This window comes from Saccopteryx leptura, chromosome 5 (assembly GCF_036850995.1).
Source record: "Saccopteryx leptura isolate mSacLep1 chromosome 5, mSacLep1_pri_phased_curated, whole genome shotgun sequence".
NCBI lineage: Eukaryota > Metazoa > Chordata > Mammalia > Chiroptera > Emballonuridae > Saccopteryx > Saccopteryx leptura.
The window spans coordinates 127,643,438-127,664,051 of record NC_089507.1 but is presented as its reverse complement, the minus strand read 5'-3'; the positions used below and the strand labels follow the sequence as shown (position 1 = coordinate 127,664,051).

Genomic DNA, 20,614 nt, shown 5'->3' with positions numbered 1-20,614 from the left:
ACTTCAGACTCTGGAAAGTTGCAGCTTCCACTCAGCAGAGTTGTGCAGGTAGAGAGGGTGAATGGTGGGGAAGAAGGAGGTGGTGTGCAGCACTTTAAGATTTGATACATCACTAATGATTTGAATATTGACATAAGGTGTCAATTGGCAGAATGTGCTTGGCTTCAATTAAAATAAAGATAAATCAGGAGCACATTCCCATGTATCCTAAAATTTTTAAAAATTAACAGAGTTATCCTGTGGGTATACCATCACGTTATTTATTATAAAACTTATTGGGCCTGACCAGTGCTGGAACAGTGAATACAGCATCAATCTGGGATGCTGAGGTCCCAGTTTCAAAACCCAGAAGTCACTGGCTTGAGCGCAGACTTGATGGCTTGAGCATGGGATTGCCAACTTGAGCGTGGGATAATCGACATGATCCATGGTTACTGGCTTGAGCCCAAAGGTCACTGGCTTAAGCAAGGGGTCACTGGTTCAGCTGAAGTCCCCGGATCAAGGTACATAGAAGAACAATCAATGAACAACTAAAGGCTGCAACTACGAGTTGATGCTTTTCATCTCTCTCTCAAAAAAAAAAATCTTATTGGTACATCTTTAGTTTTGTTTCACACCTCACATCTCAATTTCCAAAATAGGAAATGTTGCTGAAGATAGAGCATCCTGGCCTCATGAAAAGAAGACTAAGAATGGCATGCATATAAATGCCTCCAAAGAGGCAGCTTTTCCTACAAGGCATTATTGAGTTCCTGGGGCCTCCCATCCTCTCTGCCACCTTCTACAGAGTCTGAAACTCCTGTAGTCTGAAAGATGAACATTATTAACAGTCAACAGTATTTTCCATTTATCAAAAACCCTCATATCCCAAGTATTATACCCTACATCTTTCAGCAAGATCTAATTCCAACTGTAAATGTATATAAATATTCCAACACACACATTTCTTAGCCACTCAGATGTAACTATCAGAATGGTTTTTCTTCATGAAAATCAGATATAACCTACAAAGAACTCAAGTTTCCACTCTGGCTGTGGATGCCCATCTCCTACAACTCCTATATAGCAGCCTCAAGTAGCAGATCCCAAAACCCTTTTGTCATTAAAGATCCATTTGCAATGAAAATGGTGAAGACAGATGGGAAAAACAAGCATGCAAAAATGCAAATTAGTATTAAAAAAGAAAGAACTCAACTTTCCACACATACTTAAAATTTCCAAATATACCCACAGCTAAATGCTAATGCAAAGGTGAAAGATGTGTTAAAAACATACTTGTGCCCCATTTTTTCAAATGAATTCATTTTCTTTGAGACCAGTTAATGTTTGATACCTCCTTCATCAGACGGTCTTGTCACCTCACTGCAGCACGAAAGGCTAGGGTAAATCTCGGATGCTTCTGACTGGTCATCTCCAAGAACCGTACCAAAAGTACTGCTTGGATGAGAGCGCGACCGCTGTCTCCTATAGAGACTTGCCTTTTCTACAGTGGGGGGAAAATATACTTGCAATCAAGGGAATTGAAACACACAAAAACCCAAAAACTGCTTAAAAGTTTAGCAAGAAAGAAAACAAAATCTTATTAAATAATAAGCCAAATGCTCAGCATTATCAATCCTATTCACCTACTCCCAAACTTCACCATACACTGTAACATCTATATAAATGACTTAAGGATAATTTATGCTTATTATCTAGATTTTATAAGAGATATGGGGGATGGGAAACTGACTAGAACTAAGAAAACATTAGCAAACTAATAAATTTCTATCAAACATGATTTGTTACAATTAATAGTTTTCAAGTGTCACTAAGCATATACTATTTGTTGCCTTCTTTATTTTTAGAAATTTAAATGACTATTTGGCTGATTATGTGGATCAAATTCACTATTGAAGTATTAGAATCCCTATTTTTGCCTTGGGCTTTCAATTTTATTAATGTTAACAAATCTAAAGTAGAAAGAAAAGGCAGGGCAAAACCTAAATGATATGTCTATTTTATTGTTTAAAATAATTGCATAACTGTCAAAGCTTTGATTTGCTAAACACAATATGAAAGTCTGAAATATCAAACCATGCTATCATTACACTCAAATATCCAAACCATTTGGTTTTTGCTTTTAATTAAAAATATTCAAAGTTAAAAGTCAAATGAACTTCGTATGAAGACTATAAATTTTACATTATATAAAAACTCAGAAGTATACTTTTGGGATTTTTGCAAGTTTAAGACATGTTTGATGCTATATCAATAACCTACCACTGTATTATATATAATTCTTTAAATCTACCTTTAAAATGTTATAACAGCGTTGTTCATGAAACAAACTTCCCTTCTGTCCTGGCAGGTTAGTTCAATCTAAACAACTGCATTTGAAAGACAAGAAAAGCTATAAAATTATATTCACTAATGAAAAGCAGATGTAAGTTCTAGATGTCATTTTAAATAAATCTAGAACAAACTACTGTAATCTGGATATATTAAAAATCTCTTCAAGTTTTGTTTTCATAAATGATTTATAGTATTTTAAAGCAGCTTAGCTCTTTTTTGGTTTTTCCAATCCTCCAACTTTAAAATTTACATTACACAGTTGGCTCAATGAAACTCTATAGCTTGGAGTAGCTCCACTTTTAGGACAAAAACACATAAATAGGAAGGAACTCAAAATGCAAGCAGTACCAGAAAGCATATGCAGACTTCTAGACTGAATATTGTCTTCCAGGGGGTCAATGTCGAAGATGGAGCCGGGATCTGTGCGCCAAACTTTGAGGTCTTTTACCAAAAGGAAGAAATCAACAAATCTTGAATAAATAATATAAGTAAGCACTGAAGAGAGTCAAGAGAAAGTTTTGAAAGGGACGTATGAAAAGAGCAAACATACAATAAGTAAACACACTGCAATGCAGATGTCAAAGGGGAACAAAAATAATTCGCATTCACCAGTGTTTCTTAAGAAAACTTGATCAAATTTAAGTTGCCCAGTGTACTCATCATTGACCTTCCACATGGAGCTGTGAGCCGTAACCCAGCACATATGTACACCAGATAACTCTGCGTAGCTTCCCCACATCCCTGCATCCCGATCTCTATGCTCTCCGCACATGGAAGCACATACTAAGCTGGATGAGAACTCCTGATTAAGGACATATGAGTAACTCCTGGGAAGCAACTGAGAGGTTTGTGTCTGAGAAAACAAAACAAAAAATTCTTTCCCTACAAAATAAATGTTTAAAATATAGGCAAGGTGGCAGCCCCATTTTCATTCTGAGCTGGTGAGCACAAACCAATCCACATAAGATATATTAATTCAAAAAACGCAATAAAGCAAGGCACTGAGCAAAGACAAATGAGGGATGGGAAGATGAACAAGGAAGAACTTCCTGCTCTCAATGGACCACACATTAGTTCACCGCTATGTCAGTAATCAGGCCGTGCAAGCAAATTTATTTTCCTATTTTAGTTGGGGGGAAAAAATCTAAATCTAATAACTTCTGGGTTTATCAGTCTCTCTTTCTAATGGTTATCAGGTCCTAAAGTGATCTGGATAGTGCTCTACCAACAACAGAAAAATAAAAACCTAGTCAAAGATGTGTGACAGATGGAGCTTTAGTAAAAACAAGTAATTAGTAACCTGGAATTAGAGATCTGTTTGTCTTTCATTAACATTATATAGTGCTTATCAAGCACTAATTTCAGTTATAAAATAACTCATTTAAACTTCATAACATATTAAAGGAGGCACTAGTACTATTCTCATTTTATAGACGAGGAAACTGAGGCAAAGAGCAATTGAGTTAGCTTAGCCAAGGTTATACAACTAGCAAGTAGCAGAACCTCCAAAAAAAAAAAAAAAAAAATAGAAGCTGTACAAATTAGCTTAGTCTGAATCACTCAGAAAATCTCCAAATCTGTATTTCCATGCCTGGCTCAGGAGTCACATTTTTTAATGTAATATATCTTGTAGTTTCATAGGCAAGTATTCAATGGAAACCAGCTTCCCCAAATTAGAAAAAAATAAACTGACTTCTGGATTGCCCAGGAAGTTAATAATTTAGAATTATGTATTTTATATATTTTTTAAATTAATAATTTCTATCTCAAAACTAGTAAGTACTGAATTCTGAGAGCTCCAAGTCTAGACAATCACATGGGTTCCAGCAAAAGGCTGCCATTTCCTTCCTGACTCCTGGATTCTGAGCGAGGGTGGGACCCTGGTACACGCTGAGCAGACCCCACCAGGTCCACCTCAGGGGAATCACACTTTGTACCCTCCCCCACAAGATGTTAATACAAAGCAAAGCAACTGTCTAAATCTGTGACGCTTTTGATGAAGACATCATAATGTATCCAATTTAATGTGATCCTTTTAAGCAAGCAACTTGGGAAAATCAGCAAAGTTATCAACTGCCTACAAATATGTTTGGAATCCCTCTTTGGAAAATACTTTCTGAGTCATTGAATAACCAGTAACTCAGTGCCCTTCCTTGTTTTATGCCAAGACACAAGCCTGTCAAATACACACTTTCCTTACCCATGTCTTCTCTAAATGGCCTTTCAGTGTTTCCAAGAAACAGGCCTTTATGTTTGAAGATGAAGTTAACCTAACACTGAGATTCCTAAGAGACATTGTTGCATAGTTACCAAAAATACTATATTATTTGAACAATATAATTGGACTAGCTATAAGAATTCAGAGACTAACTGCTCTGAAGAAGACAAAAGTATGGGTTATTGATAGATATTGATAGATACTGAAAAATGAATAACTATTGTCTAGTTCTGTCTTAGACTTTGTATGATGCTTGACATCTCAGCTACTGTTAGATACTATGTTCCTAAGACTTCCCCTTAATGAGTAGAAGGAACAGCAAGAAAAGAAGGTTCTCTCTTTGATTTATGGGACTTCGAGGCAGCTCTCAATTATCCCAGTTCAGAGATAATATTCAAAACAATGTAAGCTATGCATATAATGGAATACCAACTGAATCTCTCTAGGATGTCTATTTGTGGTTAAAGAACATACACTGGGATTATTCCTGTCAGTTCTGTAACCTATGTAGACAATGCCTGCCACACAATATATTGATCAAATACATAAAAAAGCAAAATAATAGTTCAATCCTTATTATTACCCATGTCTGATGTTCAAGCTGTTTCTTTTCTTAACAGGTAGAAGCATTCTTAAGACGAAAAAGCTATTAAAGACAGAGAGCGTCCAATTATAAGAAGGATCAAAATGATACCTGGTGAATGCCATGAATCCCATTCAACATGGTGCTCTGGTCCATTTTCAACTGGGCCCCACATCAAACATCAGAGGAGGATTCCAATGAGTAAGGAAGCTAATTCTAAAGCTCAGTCAAGCATGATCTTTCTGATCATGCTGGCCACAAAGGACCATCAGCTTACCCACAATGATGCCAGGTCTCCTGTCCATCTCCACGATGTGAGGATGGACACCTTTATACGCAGCATCACTGACGACCTGGGTATTTTTCCTCACTCGCTCTGTCACAGGGTCATCCACAACAGGAGTAAAACCTCTTCCTTTTGTCTTTTCAAAATCTTCATGATATTTTACCTGAAAAAAAAAAGGAAAAACCGATATTAACTCAAACTAAAATTTCTTGATTACATAACTCACAGAATTTTGATATAATGACAGCTGTCACTACAGCAGCTACATCTAGATTATCCATAAATGCATCTTTTCCATTCCAAAAATAACATCTGAAACTTCAGCTTCCTAGCATCAGAAATCAAGTGCTGATATAGTCACTGTTTTTACATAATTATGGTTAGCACTGCTTTTAAATTATATATAAACCTGTATATCAGTAAGAATTTTTAAAAGATATATCTATATATACTGGTTCCTTTCCAAAATGTACAACTTAGGTACAAATTAATTTTCTATTTCTTACACTTTAAGTGTGCAATAAAATGATAAGCTATTTCCACATACTAATTCAAGAAAACAGTGTTAGATTAAGAAAATTACAAATAATTATATATACATTGTGTTTAATTACAAATTTTATAGATAGATGATAGATACACATCCACATATACTTCATACATGTACTTTTTAGGTTATGAAATTGGGTTAAGGTTATGGTTGTTCAGCTCTGTAAATTAGATAAACCACTGAATTTCACACTTTAAATGAATAAATTTAAAGTTTTGTATAGATTGTATCTTATAAAACTGTTTTTAAGTACAGACATATTTTTAATCTTCTCTGCAACATTCAAACACACCAAACTCTGTCTTAAAATTAATTGGAAAAAACATCCAGCCAAACATTCCTCATAAAATGCATTGAGAAGTAGTAATGTTATAAATAAACACACGCCCAAACGTCACAGAGAAAAATTATTTTATTGGACAATATTTCCATTACATTTCAGTGAGATTAAAGGTCCCCCAGGAGGACAGGCCCACCCTCGTTTCCATGCTTTGTTAGGGAGCTCGATTAATGGTAAACAACGCCGTCAGCACACGGGTGGTACCACTCCTTAGTGAGTTTTAGTTGTGAGAAGAAGGATCGGGTTGTACCCTACCATCGAAATATGATTTTGTGCTTCTTTGACATGTCTCAGACCAGGTGTATCTAAAATCAGACTTGGTCTACCTTTCATCTGTTTATGGTCCTGGGTATATTTTACCTGAAAAGTAAATAGTAGAACATACTTAATAAGATAATTATAATTTTAAAAATTACATAACTTTTTTAAAGTTTTTCAAATGAGTGAAATATATACAACATAGTCTAAATTATTCCCACTGGATAACTTGTTCAGTGAATTAATTTCATTCTAGAATTACAATGTAAAATTTTACTCTCAAAGGTCTCTTTTCGGCCCTGGCCGGTTGACTCAGTGGTAGAGCGTCGGCCTGGCATGCAGAAGTCCCAGGTTCGATTCCCCACCAGGGCACACAGCCTCCCCCTCTCCTTCCTCTCTCTTCCCCTCCCACAGCGAGGCTCCATTGGAGCAAAGATGGCCCGGGCGCTGGGGATGGCTCCTGGCCTCTGCCCCAGGCGCTAGAGTGGCTCTGGTCGCGGCAGAGCAACGCCCCGGAGGGGCAGAGCATCGCCCCTGGTGGGCGTGCCGGGTGGATCCCGGTCGGGCGCATGCGGAAGTCTCTCTGACTGTCTCTCCCCGTTTCCAGCTTCAGAAAATTACAAAAAAAAATAATAATAATAATAATAATAATAAAAAAAATTTAAAGGGTTTTTCAAAAAAAAAAAAAAGGTCTCTTTTAAAAACTATAGCAAAAATGATGAAAAATGATGTAAAATGCTTTATCAACTAAAAACAAATGTGTGAATGAACACTACCCACTAACAAAGCAGTCAGTAAAAGTGGTTATTATCCTTAAAATGAATGGGGAAAACCCATAACCAAATGGAGCTTAAATTTACTTTTCTGTTCCTGTATTTCCCATTTTCACCATAACCCTGTTGAAGAATATATACCAGGTGTCCCTCCATTTCCTTTTATTTTCCTCTTCTGGGAAGGATAAGACACAATGAGAAACAAACCTAGTTTCCTTCTAAGCAGCAATGACTGAAAGGTAATTTATGCTGAACTCAGTCAGCATCTCTGAACAGAAATGCCATTGGAGAGGTATAAATTTTAAAACCTAAATGCTGATCCCCAGGCCCAGAGCTCTTCTTGACAGCTGACCACTGGAGCACTGCTCTTTGTGAAGATGGTTACATATAAGACTGTTGTTAGACCTGCGAGCATGTATGCAACTCAATTCTAAAGCCCTGACACACAGGAAGAGAAAGTATACCATGGGACCTTAATGAATAACTAATTTCTATATTAAATGTATATCAATTTTTTTCCTCTAAGTCCTTACTTTGGAGTAATGACTCATTTCTTATTTTGTCCTGCAATGAGCACTTAACAATCCACATTCAATGGAATGCATTTGTAAAATGATAATTATTGAACTTATACAACAAAGGTATTACCACTTGTAAAGACACTAGCTAAAATACATGCATCATTGTTCAAATGAACATAATATAGTTTAAAATCAATCTCTAAATGTAACCGTTCGAAAATATCAATTAAAGGTTGTAAGAAAATGTAAATTTACAGTGGCAGCTTTTGAAAATCATCAGAAATAACACATGTACTTATTGCATCAATCCCAAGTGTTCCTTGAAAATATATTTTGTTTTCACAGACTACATGTAAATGATAAATGGCACATCCTTTTAGTCCAAAATGAATAAAAACACTTGCCGAACTAATATTTTCTTGATTCTTCTTTACTCTTTCCATTTCAGGAGTTACACTTAAAGTTGTGGCTCTTCCCAGTTGACCTTTATAATGAACCTATCATTTCAGAGAACAAAAAATAGTGTTACCATGAATCAATTCAACTAAATAAGAGCCTCATGGTATTCATTTTAAAGAAGTAAACAAGGAAAGAAAGCTATGAAAAAAGAGGTTGCTCTCGAAGTTCTAGCCATATTTAAAATGCCTTGCATCATAAATCAACCTATTTGAATTCATCCCATAGCAATGAATCACTGTGAATGTACTCAAACATATGGGCATACCATCAGTAAAGCTGTAATAAGCATTTCATCACAAGGGAATAATGATAAGAAACATCATCATGGATATTACTTAAAGGTACTCCTACCCATACAGAATGGTATTATCGTGTGGTGGTTTCTTAGTTATCAACTGTTGCAGAACTTTTGAAAGGTTATCTTTAAATAGGTGACACAGTCATACATAAAAAGGCTGGCATGCTTCTCACTACTCTGTTCCTCGTTCTCAGCAACCATGCTCCTTTTTGAGAGTAATAGAGTCACATCAAGTGTAACTCTAACTGTATCAGGAAAAGATGAGCATCTACTTCTATAAAATACAGTTATTAGGAAAAATACCAAACAATAAGCTGCCTTTGCTTTATAATCTGGTCAAATAACTTGAAAGTTTTAAAGAATATAAAGTTTCTTTTGAACCTAATAGATTTTCAAATTTCCTCCTCCAAAGAACCCCATCTATATGTTAATGGCTTCAGAAAAGAATTCTTTCAGTGAGCTATGTCCACAGATTACACAAACAGAATGGAATCAGAGCAGGCCAGGAGCCAGTGGCAGAGTAAAAACTGACAACCCCTGCAGGCGCCCCTAACATAGGCCTATCTTGTGTGACCTTCTTAGGGATTCACACTATAATTTCTTCCCAGACATCACTCAAAAGTAAAGTGGTAATAGCTGAAAACGGGCTGGTCAGGCTAGCGAGGTACACATGCAGGAGTGACGGGAAGTGGGAAAGCTTATGCATGGGGCCACAATGCCAGGAGCTACAGCAGAGGCCCTCTGAGGAGCCACAGCAACCACAGACAGGAAGACTGGATAAGAGATGCACAATATCTGCAGACAAAAATCATATAGGTGCGTCCCAGGAACTAGGGAGGATAGAATGTATACCGACAATACCTAAGACCTGGAAACCTTTCCGATAAATGAGAGCCAATTGGAAACAGGACCTCAGTATCAATTCCAGGTCGTGAACATGCGTAAACCATCCCTCCATTGATACACTGACAATACGTTTGCTATCAACAGGGGAGAAGTTGCTAAGATCACACATTGCTGATGTTCCTCTGGTTTTCTTTAACTCTCTTCAGTTCTGGTGGGTCAGAGATCTGGGTTGCCTGTTTAATCTCTTCTTTGTATTTTACCTGTGGAGGATAAATGAAAATCTTAGTAGATAGCACAATGGTCTCCACACAAAAACCACAGAAGATGAGCCTCAAATTAACCCTATCTTTTTACACATTTTTCCCACAACCTTCCTATTCACACCTACTTCTGGATTCTGATTCGTCTGACTTGGCAAGCACAAGAGTTGGTTGTGCTTCTTAAAATTGAGTTTCTGATAAGTAGTTGGCTGTTCAATGGCAAACTAACTGCAAAAATTACAGGACTAAAAGTAATGGAAATATAAGACGGAAACATTGTAATGGAGTCATTACAAGAGAACCATAGTGAAGTCACCATGACAGCCTGGGAAGGGCACTGACTCTTTCTCAGTTTGGAACTTCAATCTTGAAAAAAAAAAAACCCAAAAAACTAGAGGGCCCCAGCCAGTTGGCTCAGCAGTAAAGTGTCAGCCTGGCATGTAGAAGTCCCAGGTTCAATTTCCGGTCAGGGCACAGAGGAGAGGCAACCTTCTGCTTCTCCACCACTCCCCTCCTCATCTCTCTCTCTATTCTCCTCCCACAGCCATGGCCCGAATGGTTCAAGCAAGTAGGCCCGGGCACTGAGGATGGCTCCATGGCCTCAGCCTCAGGTGCTAAAATGGCTCAGTTGCCAAGCAACAAAGCTGCGGTCAAGCTGGGCAGAGGATCACCTTGTAGAGGCTTGCTGGGTAGATCCTAGTTGGGGAGCATGCAGAAGTCTGTCTCTGCCTCCCAGACTTTCATTTAACTAAAAATAAAAGCTAAAGAGGAGAGAATGGGGAGACCAATGAAAAGGTAAAGGGAATTAAGTATTACATACTGTCAGTTATAAATGTTGCCATGGGGATATAAAGTACAGCATAGGGAATATAGTCAATAATATTGTAATAACTGTGTATGGTGTCAGGTGGGTACTAGACTTTTTGTAGTGATCACTTCATCTGGTATAGAAATGTCAAATCACTATAATGTACACTGTGAACCAATGTAATATTGTCTGTCAAGTATAAGTTTAAAATAAATAAATTAATTGTTTTTAAAAATCTCAGGAACTGGAAAATCTGTCTCATTTTCCAAGATTCAGTCAAAGCCCACTGTTACAGGTACAGGTTAGGAAATTCTAATAGCAAAATCCCAGCTGACTTTTACATATGATGTTTTCTTATTCAGTATTGTTTCCTCACCACTTTTTTTTTTTGTAATTTTTGGGACTGTTTTTATTTGGACTTTTCACAGTGGTTAGAGCCATGCTGTCTTTAGAACAATTACAGCATAGGAACTGTGTTGCAAAGACTGCCCAGAAAAGTTTGACCAGCTAAATCTTACTGCTTAATCTGCACATACTTGCAATGACTGACAAGCGATGATATGTCTCAAAGAGGAACCTGCTAGCATTTAACCTTCTGACGGAAGCACTGAGCCCTCCGCCAACCCCTCCCTACTCAAAGATAAGACTCTGGAAAAGCAGTCTCAATCAGATCTCCCTGCGCCGTCACTAGGCCTCAGCTCCCTGTTTCCATCTCTCTCTGCATGCAGGACAGCCTCCTGTGGCCAGGGCTGGACTGTGACTGCTGCAATCAAGCCGGCTTCCCAGTGCCACTGTCCTCTTCTCCCGCCGCGAGGGTGAGACGCTGCAGCAAACCTTCACACTCAGACCAGGTCCCCATTCTCACTGGGGAAGGAAACTTGAGAAAGCCAGACTCATCCATTTGCTCATCCATTCGTTTTGGTAAACTTGATCTCCTTGGAGACACTTCAGTGAGTTGTTTGAAATTTTTTTAATGATGGAAGGAAAGGCCTCGGAGGGAGGAGAGGCACTCCCGCCCACGCGCCACACGCCGACGGCCCGCGTGCACTGGGCCTCTGCAGAGGGAGGCGAGCCCTGCCCCTGCAAAGCCTTCTGGCAGCCCTGGGCAGGGCTGGCGTCTGGGCCATGGCCAGTGCAAGCTTGTCCCTGAAGATCCAATGAAGCTTCTGTCACCTTCTGTCCTGTGTGGTTGTGACCACCCCCCAGGGGGCTGATACTGAGGGCCAGGAGCCCCCGAGGGAGGCAGGCAGGTTCAGAGCATGTTTCCATTTACAGGGAACAGAACATGGCCTCTGAGTGTCCACAGACAATGTGCCAAGTGCAGCAGTGGGTAGAGTAAGACCTCTACCTCGAGGACAGTGTCTGGCGAGCACTGGGCACTGCCGTCCACAATGCTGCTGAGGATCAGTCAGACATTTGTTCCGTAAACAGCAAACACATAAAATAAATTATATATACTTGCTTCAAACACGTGGTTAATGCCAGCAGCATGGCTGTTAGCTAAAGTACATTCAGCCGGAAAGCCGGCTGGGGGGCCCACACACCACAGACACACACAGATTATCCAAAATGTTGCTGTGAAGGGACTTCACTTTGTTCAACGTGGACTTTTGTTTTGTGGATTCCAAACACAGACACTCGTTCACCTCACAGCCTTGGGTTTGTCTATTTCTGTATACATATACATTACATTTGTTTCCTTTCTTATCACAATGCCAATGCCTAGTCTAAATGTCATTGTCCAAGAGTGGGGAAGTACCAAACTCTCCATTTGAATGGGGCTGGGCAGGGGGTGCTGGTTTTGGCTGTCTGCTTTCTCCACTCAGATTATTCCTGCCAAAGCTCAACTGGTTGTCTGAAGCCAACGACAGTAATAGGATGCTATGGTCCCTCTGGGGCTGCCCCCATCCCCCTCCCTGGCCACTCAGACTCTACACAGGCTACAACAATTAGTCATCCCACTCACAGTAGGGAGGGGGGAAAGGTGTGAAAACAGACAACCAGGGCATTTTTTCCAAAGTGGTCAATTTAAAAGAAAGAAAAGGAAAAACTTATTCAGAATCAAGAGACAGCTATGGGGCTGCCCTTCCTCGGGGTCAGCCTCTCGTGCGTTCATACAGAGCGGCGAGATGAGAAGGCCCACAGACTGTGTGCTGGGGGTGGGGGAGAGCCCTGGCCATTTGTGGGTATGGACCAAAGGGCAGAGATGCAGAAAACTGCACTCTACCCACCGCCGTAGTGTAGGGCCACGTGCACCCACAGAAGTTCCAGAGATAGGCCCCCACCCAAGCGGCACACAAAACATCTTCCAGCTCAACCGCATCCAGGCTCTTTGAGGGTCAACTTGGGAAAGAGCCCAAGACTCCCCTTTTCCAAACAGAATTCTTGCCTGCCAACTGGTAAAGTTCTTGTTTTCAGCTGACTTTTTTTTTTTTTTCTTTTTAAAAAGCAAAAGCAAAGGGAAGGCTGCATAACCCTGTACACGCGAACCGGTCTGCAGCTGCAGAAGCTGCTGCACAGGCTCCTCAAGGGTGCAGCGGCCTCTCGCCTGGAGTTTGTAAACAAAGAACGCCACCGCCTACCACACACTGTCCATCAGCTCTCACCCTCCCACGGGATTAGCCCAAGTCTGGCTCGGCAGACACGGCAGCCAGGGGGGACAACCTTGGGTCTCTGTGGCCCTTCATCCTGGTTGAGACCTGTCGCCTCTCCCCGGCTGAGGCATAGCAAAGTCCTCTTACACTAACACCAGAGCAAAAATCCACTGCATCAGCAAGAGTCGCCTGAGGGCACAGTCTCAGTGCCCTCCCTTGGGGGCTTCTAAAACACACATCTCTGACCCAGGCAGGTAGTGAGGTAGGACTAGGACAGGGGAACGAGGAGATAATGGTGGGGTATGAAGAGTGAGTCACAGACCCAACTTCTCCACCTCCACAGCACTGTGTTTCTGTGCGGGGAGAGGCAGCCACACCCCTAACTCCACCTGGAGACGCAGGGAAGTGCAAGAATGGAGGGGAGGACAGAGAAGAGAAAGCACCAAGTGGCTGTACCGCCTTCTCTGAAGTCATGGATGCTGCTCTCATGGTTCTCCCCTCCCTGGTATCTTGTCAGGTCCTCAGGTCCAGGCAGGGCCTGCTCTAACTGGGGGAGCTGCTGCCCTGGGGATGTGGGGAGTCCTGCTCATTGACAGTGTCAGCAGCAGGCACGTGGGTGGCTGCGGCAGGTGGGGGTACCCAGGGTTTCTGGCCTGCTCCTTGGAGGGCTGGCAGGGACCTATCTCCTCATCATCAGGGGTGGGGGCCGCACATGTGCCGCTGTAAGAGTCCAGGGTTCCATCCAGAGCATCGCTGATGAGAGTGTTAACTCTTGAGGCTGTCATCTTGGTGGCTCCTGGCGCACACACACCTCAGTGCCTGAGTTGCCTACAATGCGGAGACATCTGCCAGGTGTTTTGCCTTTGCTGTTGGGAAGGGTGCTGCCCTGCTCACAGCTATAATCTTCGAGCAGCTTCTCCTTACATTTGGAATCCTGGTCCAGTAAAGCCCCAGGGCCAGCTGTCCCTGGACAGCCAGAGAGCTGCTGGACTCCATTCCAGGGGCTTTGGTGGCTGCTGAGCTGGCTGGCATGTCTGTGCTGGAGGGCTCAGACTCAGTGAGGAAACTCAGGGGTCTTATGCTGCTTCTGCTGTGCTTCTGCTGTGCCCAGACAAAGGGCTTCTCTGTGCCCCCTGGGAGCCTCTGCTGGGGTCAACACCTGGGGGACTGCTGCCTGCAGGGCCATACTGTCTGGGCAGCTGCTGCTGCTGTAGCTGGAAGGCATGAAATGAAATGACAGCACTGAGTAACCTGAGCTTCCGGGAGTGGTCAGGTTGGTTTCCTTTTGTCGCCACTGGGCCTGAAGGTGGTGTGGGTACTTGGCTGGGCCGTGGTGGCAGTGGCAGACACAGCAGCAGCTCCGGATGATAACGATGGTCCAGCCAGAACCATCAGAGTTCACAGTAGTAGCTGGGCACTGAGCCTGTCTGCAGCAGGGCACTGTGTCACAGATGTAGCTTTCATTGTCGGTACCCACATGGGATTCCTTATCCCGTGTGGGTCCAGCCCTGGAGACACAAAAGTGCCATGCCGCAGGAGCCTTCTCTCCATCCCCCTCCTGCTCCTGCTCCTGCTCCTGCTCCTGCTCCTGGACAGCACCCTTCATTTTTTCATTCCTCTTATTATTGTTTTTATTATTCTGATATCTCTGTGATGTTGAAGCAAAGCTGGTTTTCTTACAGTTGATGGCTAGTAGATAATTAGCATGTATCAGAGGCTTAATAAATAGCTACTGAATAAACAGATAAACTAGGACAAAGAAACAGAAATATTTTAAAAAAAAAAAGAAGAAGCTAAAGACCCCTCACTCCCACCATCCTCCAGGGATACTAGAAGGACAAGGCAGTGCTCACCCCGATTTTCTCCTGTGCCTGGGAGAACTCACCCAAATTGTAAACTCTTTCAAAACTACCTATTTGTAAGAAGAAGGCTATTGTTTATATTGGTAAAAGTTCCATTAAGAGAGCCAAAAAATGGGAAAAGTAACTATCGACGGTAGTATCTTTGAAAGGATTTCTAAGTTCCAGGAAGCGTGGGTTCAAATCCCAGTTCTGTACTTATAAACTGTGGGTCCCTAGCATGTTCTCTGATCTTCCCTAGACCCAGTTTCCCATGCCTACAAACCAGAGAAATAAATTGTACTGACCTCATGGGTTCACATAAGGCATGTAGCATATTAGGTACCTCATGATTGTTAATTACCATTGTTTTATTAGAATGATCAAATAATGTTTTTATTTTATTTACAATGTTCCTTGCCCTGACATCATGTTTTAGAACCTAAACAAGCCAGGTTTTTTCTACCAATTCCAATCAATCATTTTATTCTCAGTTGACAACAGGCCCCTGACTCTCCAGGTTTTTGTCTGGATGTAGTTTTAGAGATTTACCAACTAAATGACGAGGTCCATGAGGACAGGAACTGAGTCTTATCCATCTTCATGTACCAGTGACAAGGGCAATGACTGGCATATTGCCATGCTTAGTGAAGATTTTTTTTAAGGAAATAATCATGCCTAAATTATAAAAAGACAGTCTCCAATTTTCTGTACTCACATGGGAGGACCACACTTCATGTTTTCCATATGCAACCATGAAAAGGACCACCCACTATGCAAAGGGTTCAAAGGTTTTCAAGAGAGCATTGTGAAAAATAAAAACACATAATGTCTGATCAAATATGAGAAAACAGAAAGCACTTGCCGCACTCAGCTGCCCCTGGTTCCTCCTCGCCCTCTCCATCTCTGGTGTCACGCTCACAGGCGTTGCCCTGTAGTGCTGCTCTTTGTACTGGAGCTGGAAACAGGGAGCAAGGCAGTGAGGCTGGAGGGAATGGGCACCCAGGCCCGAGGACAGATCAGAGGAAAGGACCTGCTATGAGGCATGCATTAGTTAGACTCCTCATCAGGGTTGCACAGTGACATAAGTATTGTTAAGAGACATCATCACAGTGACCCCAAACTAAGCTTTTCTTGTCCTTGTGTTTTGAATTCTATCTTTCGTCTTTCTTCCAATTGTATCATGCATTTGACCATATCAGTAATAACAAATGATCTTTTCTGTGAACTCATCTCTTCATAGCAGTAAAGCAACATTTATCAAATCACCACTTTATATCTTAGAAGAATAATTCTGTACTCGTCATTAGAAAGGAGGGTTGTACCAATTCTGTGCTTGCACGTCAGCAATGAACAGTCACTATGTGTAAAGCCAGTAATCAGGGCCAGGGCCACTATCAGAGCAGCCCAGCCCATGCAGGTTCGCATTGGATTTGGACAGTCGGTAAAGAAACAGCGGAGCCAAAAACTGATGGGCCATAGCCTTTAATCCTACCTTGCACCCGGCGGGCAAGTAAAAACATACACTGGGCTCCAAAACCCAGTCACACTCAGTGCTCACAAAGCCACTGACTTATCCGAGTTTCCTAGAATCAAAGGTTTCTAGCTCACCAGCCTTCTTCTCCTCAGTTCCCCATCTGCATCTCACTCAGCACTCCGCCATCTTGGCTGCTTCTCCTGGCCTCCTCCACGTGGCCTCCTTCCGCTGCTGGCTCTACTCTCTCCTCTCTCTCATGCTAACCTCAGGAACCAAGAGCACAAACTCTCGTTCCGTCCCCATTTTATAGTGTAGAAATCCAAACCCTTAATCCAATATACATAACAGGGAAGTCTCTAATACAAAGTCACTTCTATGAGGCATGATAGGATTGTACCACCCTACAGCAAAAAGGGTGGGAAAGGCTTAATCCCAAAACCAAGCCCCAGGTTACAATGATCTCCAACACACATTAATATCACCTGGGCGATGGCCTCTTTAGTAAAGTGAGCATAATACATTTTATCTGCCCAACAATATGTAAAGAAACCTTGAACCTCAAAGTTTTCTTCTCTGCAAACATCCACCATTGGAGTGTGGGCCCAGCAGTCACATCCGTCACAGCCAGGCCCCTGCAGGTTCCCATTAGATTTGGACAGACGGTAGGGAAACAGCAGAGCCAAAAACTGGTGGGCCATTCATTTAGTCTAGCCTCACACCCATCCAAGGAGTAAAACACACAGGGCACCAAAACCCACTCACACATTCTTTGGTTCCACAACCAGGAGAATCTTTTCCAGTTTTTCCTAGAATCAAAGGCCCCCACCAGCTCAGTCACCTCTGGTTCCCATCTGCACACCTTCTCCCTTCTCCTCTCTGCACACACTGGCTTCTCCTTCAGCACCCTGCCATCTTGGCTGCTTCTTCCTTCTTTTTTCTCAAAACCTTTTGGTGTGAAAAGTCCTCCTCCCGCACAAATTAGCATAACAATGGCCCTTCCCAAGCAGGAAGGTAATTAGCAATTTCACATGGGCAGCAGTCATTTTTAACAATAAAAGTGAGCAAATGTAAAAATCACATTTTACAAACTTATTTGCCCAACAGGAAGGCCTGCCACCTGGTCTAGCAGTGTGGAACCTTTCCTGACCTACTGAATAGAGATGCCTTTTCTTAACCTGGAATCAGACTGACCATGTGTGGTCAACTTTCCCAGCAATTCCACAACACCCCAGGAAATAAATAAGCATCCAACACAGAGGAAAAAAAAGGGGTGTGTCCATCAACTGAATTTTTGCCAGGCAAAAGTAAAACTTGAGGTTGAAATCCCATTATAAGGAACTCCACAGGGATACTCTCAGTGATTTCTTTAGAGTTTAAATTTAGCATTACAGAATTTCTTTTCCCCAGGAAATCACCAGGACTGCAGGGCCTGTAGATAAAATGAACTTGACATTCCACCCTCTGCAGTGAATGTGCAGGTAAATCAAAGTTTGATAAGCTTGGAAAACAAGTAACAAAGGGACAGAACTCCTGCAATGTGTGACTTTCTTTTTGCCAGGGGATGTCGTTTGAGAGTTTAGCAGACTGTGAATCTGGGATAACTGTCTGAGTTAACATGAGGAAAGGTCCAATATAACCTCCATTAATGGCAAGATATGAGGGGATTACTCTGGGTAGAACTCAGAGGGAAAGAAACTTATACAACAGCATTACTGATTTCTATAGAGCAGATGTAGGTTGGGGACATAAGTTTGGTGTGGAGACTGTTCATATCTTTCATTCATCTGTTTGTAAACAAGCCAAGTGCTTTACAGGCAATATCTCAATTAATAGGTTAGTCCCTGTGTTATGGATGAGGAGATGGAGGCTTGAAAAGGTTGGTGGCTTATAAAGGTTATAGAATAAGTCAAGTCTGGAGCTGGGATTGAAACAAAGTCCAGGGTCCACAAATTCTTCCCCGCTATTCCAGCGTTATCTAAGTTTGCACCATTTACACACCTTACCTATATGATTTATATTATTTTCTCATTTAATTAACTAGCTATTATTTTCAAACAAAGTTCTTTTTTTAGTGAATTTATTGGGGTGAGACTGGTTAACATTATCCAGGTTTCAGGTGTACAATTCGACACCACATCATCCGTACGTTGTATTGTGTGGTCACCACCTCAGGTCATGTCTCCAACTATCACCATTTATCCCTCTAACTTCTTCCACCCTCCCACACCCCTCCCCCAGCAGTCACTACACTGTTGTTTGTGTCCATGAGGGATTTTTTTCTTTTTTTTCTTTTTGCTCAATCCCCCACCCCCAACAGCTGTCAGCCTGCTCTCTCTGAGTCTGTCTCTATTTTGCTTTTTCATTTTGTTCATTAGATTTCATATATGTGTGAAATCATATGTACCTGTCTTTCTCTGACTGGCTTACTTCAATTAGCATAATACTCTCCAGGTCCATCCAGGTAGTCACAAAAGGTAAGATTTCTTCTCTTTTATGGCTATGAAGTATTCCATTGTGTAAATGTACCACAGCTTTTTTATCCACTCTACTGATGGGCACTGGGCTGTTTCCAGACCAGGCTATTCTAAATAGCACTGCAATGAACATAGGGGTGCACATATTCTTTTGAATTAGTGTTTCAGGTTTCTTTGGATATATTTCCAGAAGTGGAATTGCTGGATCATAAGGTAATTCTATTTTTAATTATTTGAGAAACCTTCATACTATTTTCCACAGTGGCTGCACCAATCTGCATTCCATATGTATATTAGCCATCTATATGTCCTCTTTGAGAAGTGTCTATTCAAATCACTTGTCCATTTTTTATTTGGATTGTTTATTTTTTTGGTGTTGAGTTGTATAAGTTCTTTAAAAATTTTAGATATTAACTCTTTATCAGATGTATCATTGATGAATATGTTCTTCCATTCAGTAAGCTGTCTTTACATTTTGTTGATGGTTTCCTTTGCTATGCAAGAACTTTTTAGTTTGATGTAGTCCAATTTGTTTATCTATTCTTTTGTTTCCCTTGCCCAAAAAGATATATCAGAAAAATATTGCTGAGATATATCTGAGATTTTACTATGTTTTTTTTAGAATTTTTATGGTTTTGAGTCTACATTTAAGTCTTTAATCCATTTTGAGTTTATTGTGTATGCTGCAAGAAGTTGGTCTAGTTTCATTTCTATGCACGTATCTGTCCAATCCTCCCAACACCATTTATTGAATACATTACCTTTACCCCATTGTATGTTTTTGTCTCCTTTGTCAAATATTAATTACCTATAAAGGTGTGGGTTTATTTCTGGACTGTATTCTGCTACATTAATCTATATGCTGAATATAGGGCAGTACCATGCTATTTTGGCTACAACAGCCTAGTAGTGCAGTTTCATGTAACTTAGCTGATTTCTCCAATTTTGTTCTTCTTTCTCAAGATCGCTCTTGCTATTCGGGGTTTTTTTGATTCCATATAAATTTTTGGAATATGTTCTAGTTCTGTGAAATAAATCTTTGGTATCTTGATAAAAATTGCATTGAAACTATAGATTGCTTGGGATAGTATGGATATTTTAATGATGTTAATTCTTCCTATCTATGAACATGGGTGCCTCCACTTACTTGCATCTTCTTCAATTTCTTTCTTCATAGTATTCTGAGTACAGGTCTTTTATATCCTTGTTTAAATTTATTCCTAGGTAATTATTCTTCTTGAAGCAATTGTGAATGGGATGCTTTTCTTACTTTCCTATTTTGGTAGTTCATTATTGGTGCATAAAAATGAAACTGATTTCTGGATATTTATTTTGTATCCTGTTATTTTACTGAATTCATTAATCAGCTCAAGTATTTTTTGTGGACTCTTCAGGGTTCTCTATATATAGCATCATGTCAACTGTTAATAATGGCAGTTTTTTTTTTCAATTTGGCTGCCTTTACTTTCTTCTTCTTATCTGATTGCTATGGCTAGGACTTCCAGTACTATATTGAATAAGAGTGGTGAAAGTGGAGGTCTTGTTCCTGCTCTTAAAGGAAATGCCGGTGTTTTTGCCCATTGAGCCTGATGTTGGTCGTGGGTTTGTCATACATGACCTTTATTACATTGAGGTATGTTTCCTTTATTCCCACTTTGTTGTGAGTTTTTATCATAAATGGGTGCTGAAATTTATCA

At 40.9% G+C, this 20,614-nt stretch overlaps 1 protein-coding gene and 1 pseudogene across 8 annotated transcripts in view; both read right to left on the bottom strand.

The window, feature by feature from the left end:
* The window catches only part of NEBL (nebulette), a 451,526-nt gene that overhangs the window by 24,866 nt on the left and 406,046 nt on the right, over positions 1 to 20,614 (bottom strand). For 5 of the 8 annotated variants that reach the window (XM_066384597.1, XM_066384601.1, XM_066384600.1 and 2 more), the window contains 7 exons: positions 15,832 to 15,924; positions 9,634 to 9,726; positions 8,268 to 8,360; positions 6,567 to 6,671; positions 5,413 to 5,584; positions 2,683 to 2,775; positions 1,334 to 1,483 (listed from right to left, as the gene is read on the bottom strand). In XM_066384597.1, the coding sequence (XP_066240694.1) occupies positions 1,334 to 1,483; positions 2,683 to 2,775; positions 5,413 to 5,584; positions 6,567 to 6,671; positions 8,268 to 8,360; positions 9,634 to 9,726; positions 15,832 to 15,924 (799 nt within the window). The remainder of the gene's footprint in view (positions 1 to 1,333; positions 1,484 to 2,682; positions 2,776 to 5,412; positions 5,585 to 6,566; positions 6,672 to 8,267; positions 8,361 to 9,633; positions 9,727 to 15,831; positions 15,925 to 20,614) is intronic. The other 3 variants (XM_066384603.1, XM_066384605.1, XM_066384606.1) reach the window with 3 other exon arrangements.
* Positions 13,672 to 14,734, bottom strand: LOC136405618 (WW domain binding protein 1-like pseudogene; annotated as a pseudogene).